The sequence below is a fragment of the Zonotrichia leucophrys genome, chromosome 3, assembly GCF_028769735.1.
Source record: "Zonotrichia leucophrys gambelii isolate GWCS_2022_RI chromosome 3, RI_Zleu_2.0, whole genome shotgun sequence".
NCBI classification, from domain to species: domain Eukaryota; kingdom Metazoa; phylum Chordata; class Aves; order Passeriformes; family Passerellidae; genus Zonotrichia; species Zonotrichia leucophrys.
This window is the reverse complement of record NC_088172.1, coordinates 79,787,457-79,812,076: the sequence shown is the minus strand read 5'-3', so window position 1 is coordinate 79,812,076 and position 24,620 is coordinate 79,787,457. Positions and strand designations below refer to the sequence as shown.

The 24,620-nt window shown below is 39.3% G+C and overlaps 1 protein-coding gene across 1 annotated transcript in view; it reads right to left on the bottom strand.

Annotated features, from left to right (window-relative positions):
- SRBD1 (S1 RNA binding domain 1) overlaps nucleotides 1–23,803 on the bottom strand; it is a 124,512-nt gene extending 100,709 nt beyond the window's left edge. The window contains exons 1-12 of the mRNA XM_064708958.1: nucleotides 23,468–23,803; nucleotides 22,391–22,498; nucleotides 18,506–18,602; nucleotides 17,178–17,254; nucleotides 16,606–16,774; nucleotides 15,351–15,701; nucleotides 13,702–13,868; nucleotides 12,429–12,546; nucleotides 12,136–12,274; nucleotides 9,185–9,281; nucleotides 7,851–7,986; nucleotides 2,583–2,686 (exon numbers count right to left, since the gene is read on the bottom strand). Coding sequence (XP_064565028.1) covers nucleotides 2,583–2,686; nucleotides 7,851–7,986; nucleotides 9,185–9,281; nucleotides 12,136–12,274; nucleotides 12,429–12,546; nucleotides 13,702–13,868; nucleotides 15,351–15,701; nucleotides 16,606–16,774; nucleotides 17,178–17,254 — 1,358 coding nt within the window. The 5' untranslated portion in view covers nucleotides 18,506–18,602; nucleotides 22,391–22,498; nucleotides 23,468–23,803. The remainder of the gene's footprint in view (nucleotides 1–2,582; nucleotides 2,687–7,850; nucleotides 7,987–9,184; nucleotides 9,282–12,135; nucleotides 12,275–12,428; nucleotides 12,547–13,701; nucleotides 13,869–15,350; nucleotides 15,702–16,605; nucleotides 16,775–17,177; nucleotides 17,255–18,505; nucleotides 18,603–22,390; nucleotides 22,499–23,467) is intronic.
- Between the last annotated feature and the right edge of the window lie 817 nt (nucleotides 23,804–24,620).

The following is a 24,620-nucleotide window of genomic DNA, read 5'->3' as shown; positions in this document are numbered from 1 at the left end:
TTTAGACCTGAAGGACAAACAGCAGAGCTTTGTGCTCCTCCAAGACTTTAAATAAAACATGTACCAAGTTGGTAACCACAGACAAAGCAAGTCTTTAAGGCCTGTACCATGGACTTTACACAGGATCTGAGATATTTGACTGGAAACTGAAAAAACATCATCAAACATCAAATTTCATTTCCAAGGCTGCAATTCCACTTGGGAACAAACTCTCACCCCATCTCACTTGGGAACAACTCCATGTTGTTTCTACACTCAAAGCCAGCTAACCAGCCCCTCTCTGGCTCTCTCACTGATCACTTTTCTCTGTTCAATTTCACAAAAAAGTCTTTGGGACCACTAGAATTCCAGTGTTAATGGAAGTAGGTTCACTGTCAAACCACACAGGTGCCATTTTTTGGAGAAAAATACAATCCACAGAGCCAGGCATAACGATATTCCTGAATTTTCCACACAAACCCAAATTGCAAGGAAACAGATGCTTATATAGGCTAATAAACATTCTGAACTTGCAAAAAAAGGAACAATATTCTTAGCATCCACACAGAGCTCAACGCAATAAGGAACTCTAGTCTTCCAAACTTACTTTCTACTGCAGGAGTACTTAGTGCTAAAAAATTTGTCTCAGAAGAATACAAACAGTTCAGAATATTTGCTACTAATCCACTGGGCAGTAGGTGATGCTGTTTTCTGGCTAAAATACTGGCCAAATTCTGTAGCAAGCTGGCATTTCTGGTTCTGCAACTGATTGTGTGTGTGATTTCTAGCAAATTGATTAATATCTTTGCAAAGTTTTGAAACCATTGACTCAAAAATAAGTTATTAATCTTCTGGTCTAACCAGCAAATCAATGCAATGAAAATAATGCAAATTCCACCCCTGGACAACCATTTCAAAGCTTGTAGGGCAGATTACACATTTACTATTTGTTAGTTTGATAACACAGTTGTCAATCTCAGGAGGAAGATCAGAATCTGTCCTTGATGTTAATGCACAAAGATTAAAACCATTCCTTCAGAAGTTTTATAATGGTGGGAAAGTGTCCTTAAATAGCAAAAAGCCATAAGCATATACAGCCTTATGAGTGCTAAATATTAATAAGTATTCACTCCCAAGGTCAATATTCTTCTTATCCCAGCATGACTCACAAAAGGGTAACCAACCAAAAATATCTCAATTTACATCCCACTTTTATTTGTGTAGCAGTGACAAGCTGTTCCATTATCTGTGGTCCACAGTGCTTCCAAATTCTATCATAGATGCAGTAAAAGCAAAACTGACAGCTATGTTCTGCTTACAGAATATACAGCTGGAAGGGAGGACAGAAATTCTGTTACAGGTACTAAAAGTAGAAAGAAACAGGTGTGTTTGTGACTCCTGATACTTTCCTGGAAACAAAGAAGGTTACTTAGAACAATATGATCTAAGAGCAACAGTATCTGGCCAAAAAATACTTTATTACTTTCAGAGCCCTATTCTTCCCTTTCAGAGAGAAACAGCCCTATTAAATTTCTACAGTGAAAAGGAACATTTTTACCACATCCATTTCTTGGACTTCTTGTGAAAACGAAATACATGCTAAAGCAGTACCACTGTATTCAGTTTTATACATTAAAACAATTCTTCCTATTTTTCTTCCCTCTTTTTGGTTATCCATTCCTAGGATGCAAAGGAAGGAGTTTCTAAGACAGGACCAGAAAAATGCCCAATATTTTAAACTAGTGAAAAAAAGAAAGTAATTTTTTATACATGCAAGGAAGATGCACTGTTTGGATCATAATATTCTCCAGCAGAGAACATCAAGGTACAGTTTCCAAGAAAAAAACTGACAGATATTGCACAAAACACATATCGTTGACCTAAACTTTTGCAAAAGACCTTGAAAATTATGCAATACTAAGCATCTCACTATAGGGTTAAAAATCCCAGACAACTTGTATGAACAAATCAGCAAGAAAGAAAAGAACCTGGATTTTACAGTCCAGTTTTCTAACTTAAAAAGAGATCAAAATGCAAGAGATGGTTCACACAATATGTGAGAGATATGCACTGAAAGCAGTTACATTTATGTTTGTCTGTTAAATCCATTAAGTTCTTTTTAAACATGTAATTCCTTACATTTCTGAAACTTGAAGTTATGTACTTCACAGACCTAAGAATCTTACATAGCCCTGTTTAATCATTGCAATTGGGCATAAGAAGGTATTTTTTGAAGTTTGGAGTATACTTTATTGGATTCTACAAAGTCCTTTCAGTAAAGGCTACTGGATGTGATGCATATTACAATTTAAAAATATATTCACATTTCATCAGCTTTTGCATATGTTTAAAAAAAATTCAAATTCAACTGCTTGAAGAATGGTGCCAGAACTTGCAAATATAGCCCAAGGCATGATCTTTTCAGCATAATGCTACAGCAGTTGGAAATACAGATAAGAATTATCCACTTGCTAATTTCATCTAATCTAATACATATTTCTTTAATTTGTTCTCTTAATGTAACAAGACATATGAGATACACTTGAGTATGCAGCTGTCTATAGAAAAAAGAGATTTCTGTAAGAATATGTATCCATGCAGACCTTTCATTGACACACCACCAACAGAATTCATTCTTCACCCCGTCAGGAATGTTGACCTTCACTGTCAGGATCTTCAGATTTTCCCCTCGGTTAATGGCCAGAATCTGAGTGCAAACATAAATGGCAGAGACAGATGACACACAAAATATCCAAAAGATAAACTTATCAACATTTGTGTACGCACTTGCTTGACATTCTGTAGCAAATCAGGATGGTGGTACAGTAAATCAGTTCATGAAGTACAAGAATGTACAGATAACATCCACAATTTAAACACAAATTAAATCATGCCATGGCATAACAAATACATTTTTCCTAGAGTCTGCAATCTTAGGATCCAGTTTAAGATTAAACACACTTATAATGCAAGACAGCGTGAATTTTGGTGGTGGAATAATCTTATTTAATAACCCAAATTAAAACTCAAGAAATTAATCAAAGAGTGATTTCAATCAGAACTAGACCTCAGAAGTTATTTCTATGCTTCAGATTCCATTTTTCTGCCCATTATTAATCCAAATTTTAAATAAGTTATGAATCACAACTTGTGACAAAGGTGCTCAGCTTAATTTGAAAGAGGATGAATTTAGTTATTCATGCCTAATTCACAAATAGCAGACAAGGCTGTAAACACTCACTCTCTTTACATTGACACTCCTGCCTAATTCACAAATAGCAGACAAGGATGTAAACACTCACTCTCTTTACATTGACACTCCTGCCTAATTCACAAATAGCAGACAAGGATGTAAACACTCACTCTCTTTACATTGACACTCCTGCCTCAAACCATGTGCATGTACTTCTGAGTACTTAACTCCACAGTCAGGATCTAAAGCTAAGTTTGGTTGTATAGCTCTACACAGAGTTAATTCAAGACTATGACTCTACATTTAAAACCAGAACCACAAGTGGCAGATCCTGGAGGATTCTGGTGGATAACTCTGAGTCTAATCTCACTATGGAGACACTGAATATTCACCTTAAGACTACAAAATCTCACTGACCAGCAGATTTTAGAAACAGAATAATATTCAGAAGCAAATAAAATGCACATCTTTAGATTTCTTTTTTTCCTTCTCAAGTATTTTAAAGTAGAGAAATACCAAAAAAAAGAAACCCGCTGGAAGCTGACATTCCTGTATGACTACACATGTTGCTGTATGTAGCAGGCCCTGAGCACTGTCACAACAGAGCACTCTGTGTCAATCATGAACTTTAATTCAATCACTAGCTAACTCAGACATGTCACATATGTTAAATACAATGGTTTAAAATGACTCCAGGACATAGGACCAATTTATATTCCTCAGCCTTACTGCTCCTGTGACATACCAGGCCTGACATATCATTGAACAACAAAGCTAATAATAAAGATTGCATGTGAAATATTATAGCATCTGGTACCTTGACTGCCAAACCAAATGTTTTCACGTAGAAATTAGAAAGACACATTTTAACAAATCAAATGCTTTCACGTTTATTCTGACTTTACTTTTTAAAAAGAGAGAAAGCTAAATGTCAAGTTAAAATGAAATCAAAGTGATGCTCACAACAGAGAATATATGTGATAGAATTATAATGTCATCATTCAGCATGCTGTCAGCAGGGTCAATATTTGCATCACGTTTTGTTACCTGGCACTACATCTGCACAATGTGTCAGTCACTTGAACTTAAACCAGCTGTTAATGCAGTCACCAATATTATTTATATTTTTCACTCTCAAACAATCTGCCGATCCTGTTCTAAGTGATACATTCAGAGAAGAATAATCATCCAATAAATGCTCAGTTAAGAATGGAATTCTTTAATTTCGCCCTCGAATATAATAAAGCTCTTTTTGTTTAGTTTGTTTTTTTAAGTAACAGGTTAAAATCTGGCTATTCTAGTCACAAAGCAGTCTTCACTTCTGGAAAAAGACTGTTTTTATATGAGATTGGAACAGATCCAGGGCAAGGGTTGTTAGAAACAACATACATTTTTCAGAGAAAGCAAGAACAACAATATGATCCAGTCACAAGATTCATCAAACCTTATTCTGTTTATCCTAAAAACACAACATGCTTCATTCTGCACAACTCTTATATGTTGCATATTGACTTAAACTCACAGAATAAGTTCTGTATACTTTGCCAAGGACTTTAAATTCCAATTCCTTTTTAAGTATGAGATTGAAAATAGAGCATTTGCCTCAAATGTTACACTTAATTCATGAATTCTTTTCCTCCCACTATTTCAGTCATCTCCAAATAAAGGAACACAACCCCAAGGCGTACACAAACACTAAACTGTTTACAATTAGTCAAAAACTCAAACTCTTGAAAGATATTTTTTTTCTTAGTTATAACTGTGTTGGTATTGCTTCTCAGCTATGTCCTAGGAGTCCAGTCAGGTTCTCCTTGCTGCCAAAGGAAGAAGCTGTGACTGAACCTCCCACTAGCAAAATGTTCCAGCTGGAAACATCCACAGGGTATCTGACCATGTCAAAATCTGGAGTCAGCTTTTAAAGCTGACTAAAACAAAGTTTTTTTCTCATTACAGTTTTACTATTTTAACTTTTTCAAACAACCTGACTCCACACCAGTCCTGATTACTTCAGGACTCAAACAAGACAAAATGTCACGTCTCAGAAAAGAAAATGACAGTGGCACAGGAAGGAGCCCAAACCTTCAGCAGGACCAAGCTGCAGCACAGCTTGCTGCACAGCCCCTAATCTCACTGCAACACATGCTGCACGGCACACTCACAGCTGCCAGGGCTGTGGTCACAAAGGCACAGCCTGTTTTCCTACAGGTGACATGCCAGGCTACTGTGCATCCCCTACACTCACATCTAAGCCAGAGCAGAGTTAGGCTTGTACCAGGTCTGTAGGATCACTTGCACTTCCATACTCCGGTGATGACAAGTTTCAGTGCAGGATTTTATGGAATCTTGTGTTTGCAACTCTATGAAGAGGAGATTTAAAGCTGACTTCTGCCTCTGCCTGAAGGCATTCAGAACACTTGTCTGTATGCAGCCATGAAAGCAGTTGAGAAGGTCTTCAAAGCAGTAAGTTTTACAACTGTTCCTCAAACACACCCATTTAACATAAAGTTCTTGGGGATTAGTAAATTATATAAATCACTCTGGGGTTCAGGCTTTCCTATATCTTTTCCAGGTATAAGCTTCTTTTAATAATCTTGAGCCAAACCAGAGAACTCCTTCTCTTGAAGACATCTTGAACTCTATTCTTAAAGAAAATACTTTTGCCAGTTTTTAAATGCACAAAGGAACTATCTCTCCACAGTCTTAGGTGAAGGAAAAAATAAAGACTTAAGTATTGAAAAGGATGGTCATAACCCAAGAAAATAACAACATTAAAAAATGGCAATTTGCATCAGTAGGGGAAAAAAATAAAGATGAGAAAATGAAGATGAGAAAGACTTTCAAGAGTTTACCAGGGTTTAAGCTTAATGAAGAAATGCCAGATAAAGAGGGAAAAAAAACAACTTTCTCCTTACTTCATTATCAAAATACAAAAGGGAGAAAGATAGAAACTGAGAAAAGAAGAAAACCCAAGAACTAAAAACAGACATGAAAAGTTACAGTATATTTACAATACAGCACATTTTACATGTTGCTTCAGAAACTGTCCTAAAATACATTTTTTGCTCAACCAGTGCAGAGAGCCCTGTCACACCTTGAGCCTTGAAATCTCACTGAAGCACAAGCAACTCACACTTTTACAGTTCACAATACAGAAATATTCAATGTATTAGAATAGCTGATAGCAGAAATAAACAGATAAGAGGTAGCATGTAAGTGTGCAAAACTATCCTGTGATTACAGGAGTGCCAGCTGCAAAATCAGTGCTTATTCTTTTCTGAAGAGCCAGAACAGGTAAAGAAAGAGGTATTGAGATTAGCAGCAGGCACAGGAAAGAATAAACCAAAGCAGATTGAGCTAATTGTAACATCAAAGAGACAAACTAAGGACACACCCTGGATAAAAAACAGTGCAGCCACATAACCAAAGTGCTGACCAGGTCTGGGAAACACAGTTTTTAGCCCTCACTGTAGCTAAGCAACAGCTTTCCTTACGTAAAAAAGGATGCCTTGAACAAGAACTAAATGATACCATCATCCCAGGAAACACTTATGCAACTTGTACTGAGTGAACATCGTGGTATTCACCACTGTGAGAGCAGGTAAAACCAAACACTCTTTCCCAGCTCAAGTAATCCTTCAACAAAAAAGGACACAAAAGAATCCATACATCATAACATGATGAATCCACCAATCTTTGTCAATGTCACCACAGTAGCCAATAGATTGCTCTATCAACTCTTCCCAACCCTCTAGAAGCAACTTTTCACCAGATAACTATCAATATAAGGAGAATAAATGTTCATAGCTATTACAAAGAGAAAAACCACAGGTACCTCTTCAAACATCTATGCAAGAACAGCCCATTGAAATCAACAGAAGAAATTTAGTTATTCACCTAACACCTTTCATATTGGAAAGGAGAAAAACAGCTTAAAAATTTGCCTATCCACATTGTGAATTTTTTTTTTGTAATAAATTAATCCTTCATTAATTCAAAATACTCTGGTTTAAAACAAAGCACAGAAGAAAATGAGAGCATATCAGAGCCTTCTAAAGGAAAAGGACATTTGTAGTTAGAAGCATGTAAGTGGTCTGTCTTTTCTGATATATGGTTTGGTTTGGGTTTAGGATTATCATTTGGTTTTTTCAATTGGTTTTTGTTGGGTTTGTTTTGTTTTTTTTAAGCTCGGTGACTGTAAATAAAACAAGAGAATTCACTTGGTGATTAGTTGTGAATTAGTGCAGAGGTCTTGACAGTTGCATTGAGTGCATCACAATTCTGCCTTTGAACTTCAGTAACAGGGGTAGCCTAGCTGTCAAGCCATCAGCTTCTCTCTGTTTGCTTCAGCCCTCCTTTCTTTATCTAGTTATATAAGTCTAAACTTGGGGCTTAGGATAACCGAACATGGTCCACAAAAGAAAAACATGATGCCTTGCAAAACAAACTGATTTTTGGGGTACTAAATAGCAGTCCTTTGCTCTGTTTCTTAAAACAGAGATCAAGAGCTTATTTCTGCATTTCAAGAATTTAAGAATTTGAAAGCCTCTAATACCTCTGATAACTGTAAAGAAAAAGAAAGTATCTTTAGAATTAGTTTTAAGCAACACAATTCAAAAACAAAGCAACATTTACTACAGTTAAAATTCTAAGAAAAAAAAATTAAAATTTCAAGGTTTACCTGATGATGTTGAATATTCTTTATATTACAAGAAAACTCATGGTACAGTTGGAATTTATTGATATCTTTTTCATTTCCATTTTTGGATGACACTTTTGCCAATGTCGACTGGATGGAAATGTACCTTTGCTGGCATCTGAATAGAAGAAAATCAGATATTTATATCTATGTTTATAAAAATATTTCTATTTTATATAATATTATATAAATATTTATATTTTAGCATGAAACTGGGAACAAGTCATTACTGCATAGATCAAATAAAAAATAAGCTTGGAGTCTGCTCAATTACAAGTGCTGCTAACTGTAATTACCTGCAGAAGTGGATGACATAACTTCATGCTGAGGTGACATAATGTGTACTGACTTTAATACACCAAGAGAAGACAGTCAAGCAGGAAAAACCGCTCACAGCCCTCCTCCTCAAAGGAATGCAAACTCAAAAGCCACCACCTGCACTTCAGTCATGGGTTAAATTTCACATAACAAATTTTGGGAAGTTGCAAAAAAATGGCAGTCCATGCTCCTTGTGATTATCATACATACAACACACTTCTGATGAACAGGATTCATCTGTAGAGCCCTGAGATTCAACTGAGGAATTTCCAGTGTTCAAAACAATGAAAGTGACAGTCAGGTAGTGACAGCACATCCCTTACAAAACAACCCCCCCCTCACTGAAATTATCACACTTCTGTTTCAAAGCAACTCTGCACATTCCTAAGGTGGTGCATGGTCTCTGATAACTCTCTTGCACACAGCAGACAAAATGAAATAACAAGTGACTATTGCCTTGTCATACCAGCTCCCCAGACATGACAACACTGAAATCAGGTAATTTAAGAAAACTTTAATTCAGCTAACACAATTAAAGATCAGTAAGTCCTGCTTTAAAAACAAGTCATATTTGTTTGCCTTATTGGCTACCAATGCCAAAATCACCCATCACTGCACACTAGTTACACTGACTGGTGTCAGGTCAGCTATTGGAACAAGAGCTTAAGCAGATTCACTTCTGAAGAGTTACAGCTTGAAGAAAGAACAAAGAGGGAAAACTCCCTCATGGGCCACTAACTGCAAGGGAGATCTGCTATTCACAGGGCAGAGCACAGGCTTTTTCATTCTTTGGGAGTTACAGCACCACAGCATGCTCACAGCAGACCTCTGCTGCACTGACAGCCAGAAGGGCTGATGAACACACACAGGAACAGCCTGAAATCCATCTCACAGGAACACTGTTTTCACATCATTAACAAAAAGTCCTGTATCTGCCACTAGGAGACTGGGTTTTACCATGTAAGCAAGAAAGTTTAGAAAGTAAGAGTGAAACTTACAATTTCCTGATGAAATCCAGTGCATCTTTATCTTTAGCAAATATGTCTGCTAAAATATGCTGCACTCCAGCCTCTACTTCCTGGATATTTGCAAGCCCTTAGAAGAAAAACAATTATAGAATATGCAATCACTATAATATACAGTTAATAATTACAGAAAAAACTAATAAAATTACTTTACACAACTGCACAAGTATTAAGAAAATATATGCAAGGTGAAAGGAAACTGATTAAAGGTATCTGACTGACTCGCAAAGATTTCAAGGAATCCTAATTCATTAAAATTTTATCAACTAAAGCTTCTTTTCCAAAACATCTGAAATGATATTTTTAATGAGCCTGAAGTGACCAATGCATTATTTTAAGTCAAAATTATATTAAAATTAGAGAATTTTTTTTTACTTGGATGCAAACAGATCTTGACATTTGGGATGTAAATAGAGCAATAGTAAAATTGGATATTTAAATATAATTTTTGAAAAAATTAAATATAATTTTTGAGTTTTTAATAAAATGAGCAACTGCAGCAGAAGTCTACATATTTTGCTACCGGTATGAAAACTGCCTAAATCCTTTGCAGGTAATCCTGTCTTTTCTCTGTGGAATAGTTTTATATTTCCATTGCATTGTAGCAGGAGTTTGTACAACAATACTTTTGAGGTCAGGATACCATCAACCTCTCCTGTCAAACACTGAAGTTATAAAATGTCTTCAAAGACATAAGTCTTTGAAGACATAAGATGGAGTTATAAATGTCTTCATATCTCTGGAGAGATAACAGAATCATTAGTTCATTTCCAACACACAGAACCCATTCTTTCCTTCAAATGGCCAAAAGAAGGACATAATTCTCCTTAGCAAAGGGATTGAATTAGACCAGAAGCAGAGATAATGAAATAAAACAGACATCTTGTATTTTAATTTGATATATCTAGCTCTGCTTCTAGCAAAAGTCAGTAATGAATGCCTCAGAAACAGCAAGAATCCTAAAGCAGGCAGATGCAGCATTAACTGTCTCTGTCTCTGCAACACATGCTGCTGTTCACTCTGCTGCCTAATGGACAGCTTTATTTACACTATTTTAACAGCTTGCACAGCTTTACCTATTCATTGAACCCAGAACCCTGCTTCTGATTAGGATATAAAGTTACACACTAGAAAGAAATTTATCTTGCCCCTTTTTAAGACAAGGAAGCTAAACTTACCTGCCAGAAAGAAAAAAAAAAAAGTGAGAATAGGAATACATTATTAAATGCCTAAACTTATCAGAAGTTGTAAATTTTGGATCCTTACATCTATGAGTTACTATTCCTTACAGTAGAACTGATGTCAGAATAAAAGCTAAGGGAATCTGAAGACATGCATCATGGTGAACACAGACTGAGGCACTCGGGTAGATTATCTGAATGAGACAGCACAGGCCCAAACAAGTCAGAATTTGAGAAATAATCAGAAAGTTCCCATTCAACAAGCACCACTCACAGAGGCACTTTACTGTGTCCACCAGCACATGCTTGTGTAATTAGAGACATTTTTGACTATGCATACAACTGAAAAGAAGAACAAAGTTTTCTTGTTAGCCTGCTTCTTGAACTTTCCAATGTCAGGCCTTGAAACATGAACTGCTGTTTTTATTTCAGTTTATTTTTAGGATAAGTTAAAAAACACTGAGAATTTAAAAGAACCATAAAATATTAAGATTTCATAAAAACTTTTCTGTACTGCAAATGGCTCATTCCTTAAAAAAAAAAAAAAAGAAAACAACAAAACCACTCTGATCTCAAGTTGTATATAAGCTGTCAAACTGGCTCCCAAAGTGATAAAAGTGACCCAGTTCATAGATGTAGCTAACTTCTTATGTCTTTCAAAGGCAGACCATTATATAAACCTGAGCAGCATTATTTTTAGCACAGAATTGAAAATAGGTGTACTGGTTTCCAAAAACTAATGTTTTTGGTGCAACAAAGAGCATCTCCTTTTGAAAATACTCTAAATAATTTATCTGAAGTTTCACAGAGATTTTTTTTTTGGCTCTTTAGACTGCACCACAATAGTCAGATATATGGCTACAATATTACTTCATACAATACTGTTGTATGAAGTAATGACATATGCTGAAATGCAGTAATTTAATAACCAGAATATTTGCTAACTGATTTTCATTGCAAAATTGGCAGAATTTTATAAGTAATACTTAAATAAACTGAAGTGGGAAAAGTAAGAGCCAGCCTTACTAAGGAGGATCAGTATCCTTTTGCTGAAATTCAAAAAGTACATGTTGGGGCAGGGAAGAATAGAAATACATCTCTATTTTAACATAACACAGAGGGCTGCAGCCATCTTCACATTTTATTGTCAGAGATTGCCCCCTACAGATCCACCCATAACTGCATTCACAAAGACACACAATTCTGCAATCTATACATAACAATCCTGCTGTTAAAAGTTCTTGCGCAAATTACAGAAATTACATCTTCTCCAGTCCCCACTGTCATTCTGACACAACCCCCCCTGCTCACTCCCAATCCCCTAGGCCAGTTTTCATTAAGATATGCTTTGCTGGGTGACATTTCCTTCTGCACAGACTATGAGCATAAACCTCTCGTACAATCAGCATTGAATCTTCAGGAATACAAGTAGAACAATGGAAAGGTCTCAAGTGTGTGCTGTGGCTCCCTCTCTCTTACCAATAAATACAGATGTCAATAGAAAGTCTCCAGATTTATGTCATTTCTTTACCACAGTTATTACTATTTGCAATACAAAGAGAGAAGAAAGGTTGAAGAAGAGACATTAAATGTGTTAGCATGTTATCACATGTTGCTAAAAGCACTGCTGAATTTCAAGTAGTTGCCTAACTTCCAGCAACATCAGAACCATTAAAGTAATTTCCCTCTCAAAATATTTTCAGACATTTAGAACATTACTGGTCAAAGAAGCACAGCACTTACCTTTGGTGTTGGGTCTAATGTAAGAAAAGAGATTGAGTTCCACAGGATTCTGCAGGAGGGAGAGAGCAGCAGGTTCTAATCCCAACTGCTTGGCCCTCTGGGCTTTGGTGCCTTTACTCCCAGTTTTATAAGGCGCAGACTTATAACAAAAAGAACAAACAAAAGAAAACCAGTTATTAAAAAGCAGCAAAGTATTTCAGTCATGCTATGCACTTAATATTATGCGCCATTCAGTAATGCAATAAAGATTACATTTAAACTAAGGTTGATCTAGAAATGACTAGAGTACTGACCACATGGTCTAATTCTTCCAAAGTTCTACAATTTAGCAATCCTTTTAAAAGGCAACTGGATAACTTTCCTTCTTTCTTCAACTTCTGTATCATTGTGTGTGTCTTCTTTGCAACGGTACTAAAACACAAGAGATTAATGTTAACAGTTACATTTCACAGTGACCTCGCCCATTACCATTTTCAGGGGTTTCAGAGAGTTTCAGCAGTGTATCCCATGTTAACCTTCAACAAACCAAGTTGATAATTTAAAAGTTTCTAACCATTTTTCTCTCTCTTCAGGTTGTTTAAAACTATGTCAAAATATCCTGTGGTAGTTCTAAGAAAAATCATCAAGTAACACTAATAGTAATTACTGCTCCACACATTTCTGTAATACTACTGGCCTGGAAGCCAAATAAAAAGGCCCTAGAATAAATCCACACTGATGATACAAGATACAGATACAATTTACGGATACAATTCATATCAAAACAGTTCTGCAGCATCAAGTACAGGCTACCAGATTTAAACTCCTAGGTCTTCAGTAAGGTACATGGGAGCACCTGCAAGCAGCAGAGGTATTTTGTTATTATTTAACTACTTGTTAAGACAAGAACTGTCTCAGGCCACCTTCCCTCCTTGGAAATGATCTCTTGGTAGGGGTTAGCAGGGAGTACAAGGAGGACAACACCAAGCTGACAGAACAGCTGACCAGTCTGTTCCCTTGCCATCTCAAGAACACAGGGTCACTCAAAAGGTGGAACAAAAGCAGTCTCATCCATTGCCAGAAGCTTTGCTGATCATTTCTTTCCTGCAGTGATCTGGGATAGTTCAACCTCATCTGCTGGTACACTCCAATCTAAGAAGGGCTCTTCACTAGAAGCTTCCTGATCCAAGCAGGGTGCCAAGGGTTCCTAATGATTATTTTTCTAAGAGTGGAGCTTCCATTTCATCATGCTACATATTTGTAGCAACTATTAACCACTCTTTAAGTACAAGTTTTTCTGTGCAGTTTTAATAAACTGCAAAGAAATTAAGATATTCATTTTTCTCTGGCAATTAACCATTCTAGATTTCTTGCTCCTTAGAGAAAAAAGCAAAAACCACGACCCAATCTCCCAAAGACCTAACAAAACCCCAGACAGGTATCGAGCAGTTTTAAACTATTTTCTTGATTAGTTCCTTTACTTTATTAGTTGAAGTGTGTGCAAGGAGGCAGAACAAGGGACACAGGAGCAGCAGGGATTGGTACTCACCTCCACCCAGCTCCCTTCCCGTGCTGTGCCTCACTTACCGCAGCTCCTCCAGGGCGTGCTGCACCTCCCGCAGGGCGTCGGCCTCCAGGTTATTGACGAGCTCCTTGCGGTAGCGAGCGATGAAAGGAATCGTGTTTTCCTCTTGAAAGAGCCAGATCAAGTTGGCACACACCCATGGTTCAACGTTTGTTGTTTCTGACAAGGCCTGGCAAAGGAGAGAAAAAAGCCCAAACACAACAACCAAACACACTTAAGAGAGATGGTAGATTGCTTTAAACAGCCTCTCATTCAGCATGCAAAACCACTCCCAGAACATTGCACTGGCCAGCAGACACTACTGTCCTCCCCAAGACAGGATGTCAGGCATCCAGCCACCACACCCAGCATTTCACCAAAAATACAGCAACCGATGTTTCCAGAAACTTGTAACCACAGTAAAAGATGCAGGAAGCAGCACCTCTTGGGAAGAAAAAAATAAAAAAGAAAAAAAAACAACCAAGGGAAAAAAATAAATCACACCAAAATTATAAAACAAAGCAGAAACAGCAGCTTATGCTGTTATGTGTCTGTACACAGCAACTCAGAAAACCTGGAATTTTTTTTAAAGCCAACACTGACATACCTCATGGTTCAGCTAAACAAACAAAACCCACAAAGCCAGAGCTGATCCAAATCCCACTCAACCAGTAACAGGAAACTAGCAATACTACTGCCAGTGTCAAGACAAACCAAGCCTTGCAAAGTTAAACATGATTTTGTACAAATTGAGCTTTCTGAAGTTATAGGGTATCAAAATGGAATCACTGACACTCTATGCAAGTAGCTTATCTCAGTAACATGGTAACCATGAAGATCTGTTTGCACTTCACTACAGCAGATACCCTACCTAGAGGGCTGATACAAAAGCCTTTCAAAAGTTTCCTTCTGAAGCCTAAAAATGTAACACCTGCACAATCACATTCACTCCTTTTACAGCACACATAAGGATTAAATTCTCCATATGTATTTCCAGGAATATGTGAGAAAACCCGCAAAATTTTACAGCTTTGTTAAGCAGACTGTACTAAGGATGATGAATACAATATGTCCTATCTATTCCCATTCTATTCATATTAAAATCTTCCATGATCACACCCAGGCTTCCAGCACAAGAGCCATGCTAAAACTGCCTCCACCCGAATGGCTTCAAAGTTAAAACCCTACAAAAACAAAGATGGTATCTCCCTTGTTGTCACTGCTGTGTGAGTAATGCAAATCTCCTTCTTGATAGAACCATAAATTGATAAACACTCTCAAATGGGTCTCTGCAACTTAATGATCCACAACTTAATGATCCACACTGACTAAATACTAAGTTGTAAAACTGCACACAAACATCCCAAATGTGTCAGCATCCCTTCCTATGGGAGCTTCAGTTGTGTGCATCCACCAAAAACCCCATGTGCTCATACAGGAGAACCACGCAAACTGTTACAGGCAAGCTTTGTTCTGAGGACACCCAAAGTCACACATCTTAGAATGATGCAAAAGTTTGACAGTTACCAGCCAACACCTATATTTATACACATTTTATGATAACCTAAGCAGAGGTTAAATGACAATTTCAGAAATTGTACATTAAGATTGTAAGGCTAATTATGCAGGAAATAATTTCATTGGTATCTCAGAAAAGGAAAACGTCTCATACCTGTACAATATCCCAGTTCATTTCAAATTCTTCTTTTATTTTCTTGCCTCCCAGATTTTTAACTGGCTTTCCTTCAGGACATGCATTCAACTTAATCTTTTTAGAGGGTGGTTCATCAAATGCAGACTCTTCCTCGCATTTCTCTTGTTTCACTACAGGAACACTTGTTGAGGGTTTTTCATCATTCACTGAACTGTTTTGGTTTCTCCCTTGGAATGCATTTATTTCTATTTTCTTAGGCACTTCTGGTGCTCGATTTAAACTTTTTGGTTTAGTGCCTGCATTTTCTTCCTTAGGTTTTAGAAGTTGCATTTTATTATCTTCGACAGGTGCATTAGGGAAGGATACATCCTGCCAGAAAGACATTAGAGCCATATTAAGCACTGACTGCTACAAAGTGCTTCAACATTTCACTTCAACTCTAAAAGACTTGCTACCAGATATCATTTTCCCAAGTAATGTCTCTGGCAGCAAAACACCAAGCCAGAAATCAAGTAACCCGAAATATATCTTGCATGAAGGAAACAATACAAACAAAGCAGACCTCTGATTAAGTTCAAATAAAATTATCCTGCAAAGAATTTAATAGGACCTTCCTTCAGAAGACACTGACCTACAATCTTTGCTTCCATTCATGTCAAGAAAACAGGAAATAGCAGGGTAGGGAAGCACTTCTGAGGTGTTAGGTTCCCAGCATGGGAACTGGAACTGAGACCTGGTCTGCCAAGATACAGTTTAACCTTGGACAAGCCACACCTTCTTCAGTGACTTTCTGCAGAGATCATCCTCAGAAGCCAGAAGGACTGGCTTCTGTCATGATGTGATACAAAAGTATCTAATTTTCAATATAACTCTGTTCTATATTAATAACAATAAAACTGCAATCCTTACTGGGTTGAACAGCCATGCAAGGAAATGTAAGAGGCTGCTTGTTTTTGTGATACCCAAACAGTGAAAAAGTACAAGACAAAGGTGCAATACCAAAACCAGAGAAAACAGAGGCATTTTTTTATTTACATTGTTGAAAGACATCCAGGGAAAACCACATCCTGTTATCATTGGCCAAAATTTTCAAGGAGGATCTTTTGATCATGGACACTTCAATGCAAAATAAAGCCATAATGAACATTCACAGGAGCAGTGGAATTTTATCAGCTGATGAGACTCAGGCAACCAATTCAACCAGAGTCAGAAAATCTGCTCATGCTATTTCCCAAGAGCAGCAATTAAATGTCTCTTGCTTATAGATACTCACCATTTCCTCTTTTATTGCTACCTTCTTGACCATTTTCCTGGCCACAGTTGATCGTGGAGCAGCAGCTTTTTTAGTTTTTGCCTCAGTTTTTGTTGGCAAACGAGGTCTCCTGGCAATTTTGTTTTCTGGCTCCCATTCCTCCTCTTCCTCCTCCTCTGATTCAGAGCTCCTGAAAAACAAATGAATCAACAATATTGCTTATGAGAAGAATAAAAAAAATACGTAAGTGAGCTAGTCTTGAGTGGTTTTTTGCATGAAACAAAGTGAACAGGAAAAATTAACAGAAAGGCAGAGAGACTCCACACTGCTGCAGAGCTAATGGCTTAAACAATCCACCAACTTTTATGATGTGTACACACATCGTACACGTGACTCTTTGGACAAATGGCAATTCACTTTCATCCTACCTTCATTATGAGCATTAAGGAGCGTAAGTAATCTGCATTTTATAACTGAAGCTTTGTGCATGAAAACTTTTTAATCAACTTCTTAGAAACTGATTATTGTTCTCATGCAATTGCTCATGCCTAGCATAAACCTTTAAAAAATGCTAAGGAAAGAAATGATCTTACGAATTAAGAAACGAAGGTAGTTCTTCTGATGTAGGGGCTTTGGCTACACATTTCGCCCTCCTTGGTAGAGATGACATCTGAAACAGAGGAAAGAAGAGAGAAAGATAACTTGGTTGAAGCTGTATTCTCTTCAGCTCACTGTCAAATGTGCCCTAATAATGTCTTCAGCAGTCATAAAAGTTTCCTCTAGAGCAAGTTTGGTTTTCTCAGTAACCAAGAATTTAGGCCACAGCAGCACACATTCAACAATCTTTTCAACTAAGCAAACAAACCAGCAGCACAACCTCTCAAACTACTTTTCTCTTCACATGAAGGTAATTATTTGGCTTGCAGGTAAAGCTGTTCTAACAAAAAGGGTACTGGTTCTCTCATTTTGTTGGGTGCCACATATAGTATGCCAGTCTTTCCTCCATCCATTTTAAAAGCATAGCAACTCAATTTAAAACCTAGTAAAGTGAGCTCATGTGTGGTTTTGATGGGACAGAACAAGGAAATTGTCCATTTTCAGCTAGATTTTTACATATAAAGACTACCTGTCACTTGTGTGCACAATGAGAGCTATTATTTTGAATGAACTGCCCCTTGGATTATAGAAAGTGCATAAAACAACCACCAAAAGTAAAAAGGGGAGGCACACACTTTCCCCTGACCCAAGATTCATACCTACAACAGCTATATTTCAGTTAAACAGTTACAGAATTGATTGGGCCCATGAATTTCAATAATCATATTTAGTAGTCTTAGTTAAAAAATGTTAGGTATCCTCAAAATTTTATCTGCTAGAAAATAAAAACTTAGAAAGCAAAAAAATCTTGTAATTTATTTCAAATACCACAAAATTCAGAAGCATATTTTACCTATATCTGGTACAATTTCATAGTAATTCATATTTTTATACCTTGACCTCTGATCCAGCCTTACCACTGCAATGGGAACCTTAAAGTTCCATGTTTGCACAATACATACCAGATCAGATAAGCATTTTCCAAAGTGACATTTAACTCAAGGGCAAAATGCCCTTTAATCCAACTTCATTCTGGCCTCTGTTCAAGCACTAGAACACACTTGTTATTAATGGCTTTCAGAAGTTTTCCTTGTAAGGCAGCACAAAAATTTAGACAATAATTTTCAGCACTGCAGTCAAAGAAGCAGTATTGAGATTCACATGAAAAAGTACCATTGGCTCACTTGCAAAACACCTTCTTGAGCTACAGTCTTGGTCAGTAACAGGTCAGCATTTCTGTGCTGTTACATAATGTGACTGGCTGGGACACACACCTACCACAGGAAAACATAAATCTCCAAAGAACATGACAAATAATACTCACCTTATCAGCCTCCCAGGTGTCTTTTCACTGTCAGTTCTGAGACACCCCCAAATTCATCCAGCCACTCTGCTTCTCTGCGTTCCTTTGCTTTTAGTACCTGCACAGTCATAACCACAGTTCTGAATTATTACTTATTTACTCATATTATTTCAGAGGCATGAAAAGAATGTTTCCATTTTTATATCATACCTCAAGGTGTGAATGGGAGATACAAAAAATATTAAACACCAATTTTTTAAAGTTAGTTAACATCCAAGCCAGATGGATCCCTGATCCACTCTTTTGTACGTGCTGGGATACTTGATGCTTCTTTTCAGCTCACACAACTAGCCAGGTATTCTAGGAAAATGATCAGTTTTTAAACACTTAACCAGCTTAAATCACTAGCCATTAAATCACTGCAAGTAAGAAGGAAAAGACCAATATACATGGTCTCTCACCTGAAGTCAGCATTGCCCCTACTGAGCAACACCACCCTAAACATCTCTGCCAGTTTGGAACACTCAGCATGGAGCATGAAAGTTCTGGTGCCTACCCAGGAGCCCAGGTAGAAGGAAAACCTCATCTGGAAGGTCCTTTTTTCTATGAGTATTTTCCCTTTCACCTCAAGTGACTGAGGGGCTCAAAATATCTCAACATTTGTGTAGTTACAGAAAGTAAGATTATGGCAAGAGTAAGGCTCATTTTTTAAAGTTAATTGCACTTCCTGATATCCAGTGACCTATCTAACTCTCCTTATCTGCAGAAGAACAGGAGAGGAGCTCCTTAGTAACTCTCTATGAACAGACAAGCTGTGGTCAGAAGTCAAAGTGGAATTCCACAGCTGAAAATAAAAGCCAACATCAAAAAAGCATATCTAAGATAAATATCAAGCATGGGTATCACAAAGGAAAAAACACCCAAAATAATCATATTTCCACTGCAATGTGAGGCTAAATTATAACAACCTCCCCTTTTCACAATGAATACAAAAACTAACTATGCTTCCTATTTGTAGAAAAGAATCTTATAGCTACTACATATATACTTTTTGCTTACAAAAAGAAAAAATTAATTGGAACCCACAAAAGTACTTCTTGTTTAATTTCAAATTGCCAGACAGCTGTCTGCTAAATTTTCCTCCTGATACGCCTGTGCTGGGGTGTGCAAACACCTACATTTAATGACTAAGAAAAACAGCCCTTCTGTGATTCACTGCAGAGGGGGAGGCAGGGAAGAGGATGAAAAAGAAACAAGTCTAAATGCCACTGATGATGAGAAATAACAAATACAGAAAGCAAGCCTGCAGACAGTCCCTGAAGTAAAGCAGGAAGACTCAAGAAACAGGCAAAGGCAAACACTGTTAATTCCTCATGGGGCACCTACAGCAAACATTGGCTGCTGCACTGACAGTAAGCTACTGCCAGCTCCATGCTCCACTTCTGGGGGGATACAGTCCCCCAAATCCCCTACCTCGAGTGTTGAGGGAACTGGGAACAGCATTATGCATCCTCCCACAGCATGCTGGGATCAAGCCAGTGTGAAGTTGGCCACTTATCTCCTATTATATTTTCCAGATTGACTGGTCTCAGTGAGAAAACTGCCTTTAACACTTTCTGTCAGCTCCAGTTAACTATATTCCAGTATTCCATATTCCTGTGAGAGTTGGTTTCTACCCCAAGGAAAGAAATGATAGTCCCTTCCAAATCCAGAAGAACCCCACAGCTGTGGAAGAGCCAATGACCAAACTGAAAAATGAAGAGTAACCTATTTATACCAGTCAGGTCATTTGCCCTTCCCGTGCCTGTATTCAGTTTCGCTGTACCTTGGCACAGATGTGTCACAGATGTTCACAGTACTTGGTGTTTCCTTATCAATTGAAGGAAGCAAACACACAGTGCCCAGAATTGTGCACAAGTTATCCAGCCACTCTGGTTAGGATTTCCCCAGCTTGCCAATTATCATATTCAACTTCAACATGCTCTGCTCTAGCAGCTCTTCTCACACCTGAGGCTAGTAAACTTCTGGCCAGTAACCATCAGCTAACACACCTTTTCTTATTTTATGTACACTATCAGTGATCTTTTAATTTCTGACAATGCTGCTCTTTAAGATAAACAGTTCTTATCTCACCAACAATTTTTTACTTCCATGACCAAGCAACATGAGCTAGGCCCTGGAAACTTTGGCCTTACACCCATACTTAAGTCCCTGACTGCTGCTTTATTTCAAATTTGTGTACAGATTTGTAGATGTTCTGCTTCTCTAGGATAGGCTGAAACCTTAATGCTGAGCCTTCACACTACACCCTTGATCCTCTGCTCAAGAGAATCAAAACTCACCTGCTTGTCTATGTCCCAAATGACAGCATGAAGCATCACTGCTTGAAGCACACCCCTCCATCACTAAAGCCTGGTTTCTCCACAAAACTCAGCAGTTACAGCATGTTCTTTGAAAGTACTTTCCAGGTAAAAATTAAAGAAATTCACAGAGCTATTATCCTATCTAGTGAAGAAGAGCTGAAACTATTTAAATCATTGCTACTGTAGATAAATATATCTGCTAGGTTCACTCTACAAATAGTTTGGCATCAGTTTTGTTGCCAGCTATTTTGCTCCCACCACTTCTATCCTTTGCACCCAATGCAGAGCTTCCCATCACAATTTGGATGGCTGCAACACTTCTCCCTGCTTGTCAGCTACTCATTAAAATAAAGCTACTGTAGTTTGGGGTCAGGCTACACAAAGAATAAAGACTGGCCAAGTAGCTCTCATCCTTCACTGTACAGAATCTTAATATGGGTATGCACAAAACACACAGCAAAGAAATAATCATTTCTCTGGTCTCTCTCCCCAAATAGGTCTAGGCTGCACATAGAATATAAGGAGATTGAGGTTTTAAAGACCTTATTATGCTAAGGAGCAATCAAAATCTCATTTAGAGACTGTTCTTCTCTTCAATCTCCCTATTCATGCAAAGGCACAATCCATTAAAAATAATTTTCTTCTTATGTGAATCCAGATGGTATAAGCAACCATTTGCAGAAAGAGAAGTTTAATAACAGTTTAAAAGTAATTAGTTAAAAAAATTCTCACTCCCCACCACTATTTGTCCAACTCCCCCAAAAAGTCCCTGCACTAGCACACAACTCTTAAAAGTCTATCAGTAGAGCAACAATTTTCAGATTCAAAAATAGCCCTAACAGATTTTCCTACCTGAAGACACAGGATTAAAAAAAAAAAAAACCAAAACAAAACAACAAAAACCCCATAATCAAACAACCCAAAACACCACCACCATCATAAATACACTTGGAAATTAATTTCATTTCAGTAACTGCAACAAGCCCTGTCCAGCTGAAAAGCATGCAGAAACTTCTGAATCTCTTTTCCAGTTAATCCAAAGCAACATGTTCCTTACAAAACAGGGATCCCTCTATGCAGGAAGCTCCTCAAACTTTGCTCTACAGCCTTTGCTTTTCTTTCACAAATAAACCAGCAACAATAATAGAATTTTGCAGTTTAGCTTCTTCTTAATTCTAACAGTACTAGCCAAATCAGCATTTATAACATGAAGCACCTGGAGCAGGCCAAAAAGAGCACTATACAAGTCCCATATGACAAGGGAATTCTGGGCCATTCTAAGTAGAAGCAGAATGGCTACTTCAATAATTATAAGGAGAGCCTCAACAGGTTGGTTTTGCTTGTCATTTTAAGATACCTTCACTGCAATAACATTCTAAGGAAAAGAAATATAAAAATGTGAGCATACAGTCAGCAACAATGGGAAAAGATGGCATGCAGACCAATGGAAGAGACTTGTATAGAAATCTTTCTGTCTCTGCAGATTTTTATCCTGCAGAGATAAGTCAACTGAGTTGTACTTCCAAATACAAATCCAACTTACTGTAATCCTCTTGAGGTTAAAACCTTGGAGAACTCCCAGACACTGTTGCTCAGAGAAGCTAGTGCAGATTTCCAAGGACTTTTCCTGTACAAAGCTGGTCAGGCCTGCCTGAGGAAGGAGTTGCAGAAAACAATTTAGGATCCTTCAGCACTAACTGGAAAATTACAACCACAAACAAACAGAGAGACATACAGGGTACACACATACACCAAAACAGTCCTCAAAGCTAATCAGAGAGGAAACGGTGTAAGAACCAGTAGGAACACCACCTACTGTTTTTACTTACAGAAGTATCATCAAAAAGGTAAAGCACAAAAATTGTGCCCCTAGAAGGTGCATCCTATCCCATGCCTGTTCCTATAATTAGTGGTACCACTGAAGAAAAGGAACAACCCATGTAATGCGGCACCCTGCATGTGAATCAGAAGAGGTCTGCCCCAGAAAGGGAGGGCACAAACCCTTCTCATGCATTTTCCTCAATCCAGTGCTCTCAAACCACCTATGAAGGCATTATCCAAAATCAGGGATACTGCTTCTGATACAGCAATAGGTGGCTACATCATGTGCAGTCATTCCTTTTCTCCAGTCTACCAAAACAGCCCCATAGAAACACATCCATCCTGGTTCATGTAATGGGACGTCTTCACTCCCAAAAGGATATGGAGAACACACATCTCTTCTGCATGACTACAACCCAGCAGAGTTTATCACACCAGAACACTCATTTTGGAGGCTTGGAGGTAGAAGGAAGTTGAGAGCAAAGCATTGTTTGTTGTTCGGTGACTCACTACCACGCCAAATCACTGCTTCTCGGCCCAGAAATGCCACCGAGAAAATACACTTTACATACTCCGAAGCCCTATTCTCTCCCTGGCGACACCAGTTTCCGCAGATATGCGGACAGCGTTCAAGAGCCAGGGCTAGCAGAGCCACGTGCCACCCTCGCCGCCTGGGAAGGGCATCAGCTCCGTGCGAGAACCACGGGAATGTGCCACCTCTCAATCGCCTTCCTGTCCCTTCCAGCTGGCCCGTCCCAGCCTAGCCAGGGTTGCCCGCCCGCATCGCGGTCCCGCTCACCCCCTCGCAGGGGTCGGGCACTTCTCTCTCCAGGCAGAGGGGCTGGGAATGGAGGGAGAAGAACAGACTCGTTTCGTCCTGCACAACCGAGACAGGAGCGAATCCCTCGTTTGCCGGGCGCTGCGGCGTGGCACGGAGGGCGCCGGGGCCAGCACGGCGCCGCTGCCCGCCCTGCTTCACCCCCAGCCCGCTCCCAGCGAGGGGCGGGCAGCTCCCCCGTCGTTACCCCCTGCTGCCGCCGGCTGCCGCGTTTGAAAGGGCCGCCGGCGCGGCAATGGCGGGCTCGCCGCCCGACGCGCCGCGGGGCGGAGCAGGAAGCGGCGGCTGCGCCGCGCCGCAGGAAGCGCGGCCGGGCCGGAGCGGGGCCGGTGCCGCTACCGCCCCTCCCACCGCCTCCCGCACGGCCCCCGCACCGCCCCTCATACCGCCCCCCGCACCGCCCCTCGTACCGCCCCCCGTACCGCCCCCACCGCCCCTGGCACCGCCCCCGCTGACCGGCTCGCTGCCCCTCACACCGCCCCTCACGCCGTCCTTCACACCGCCCCTCGTACCGCCCCTCTCGCTGTCCCCCGCACCGCCCCTCGTACCGATCCTCACGCCGCTCCCGCTGCCCCTCACGCCGCCCCTCGCACTGCCCCTCACACCGTCCCCGCTGCCCCTCACGCCGCCACCCCGGGAGCAGCCCCGAGAGCTGTGAGGGGTGAGGGGTCGAGGGCCAGCGACCCCGAGGCGCCCCATGGCGAGAGCATCAGCCGCCTTTCACTGAAACCAAGGGCTAAGAGCGGAATGCAGGAATGAGCCGGTTCGGTTCTGGGAGAATGGGAGATCGAAAGGTGTTAGCCAAGGAGCAGGGTTTTCACGGCGGTCTTGGGAAGCAGAAGTCGTCGTTGTGTGAAGCTGAGATACTGCGTCAAAGGTGACTGCAGAAGACGCAGAAATAAATCCATGCCCTTTCAGCCCCCGGAGTAGATAGAAACATGCAGATCCCAATATACATACCATACTCATGTTCTTTACCCACGCCCTCTAAAATTTGCATTGTTTTTGCTTTAAAGCATTTGCACACTAGTGCTGGGAAAAGTATACAAGGGTTATGTGCCTGCCTTACAATTCCATCTGAAGTTATGTTTCCCTGCAGTCTCTACCTATTCCT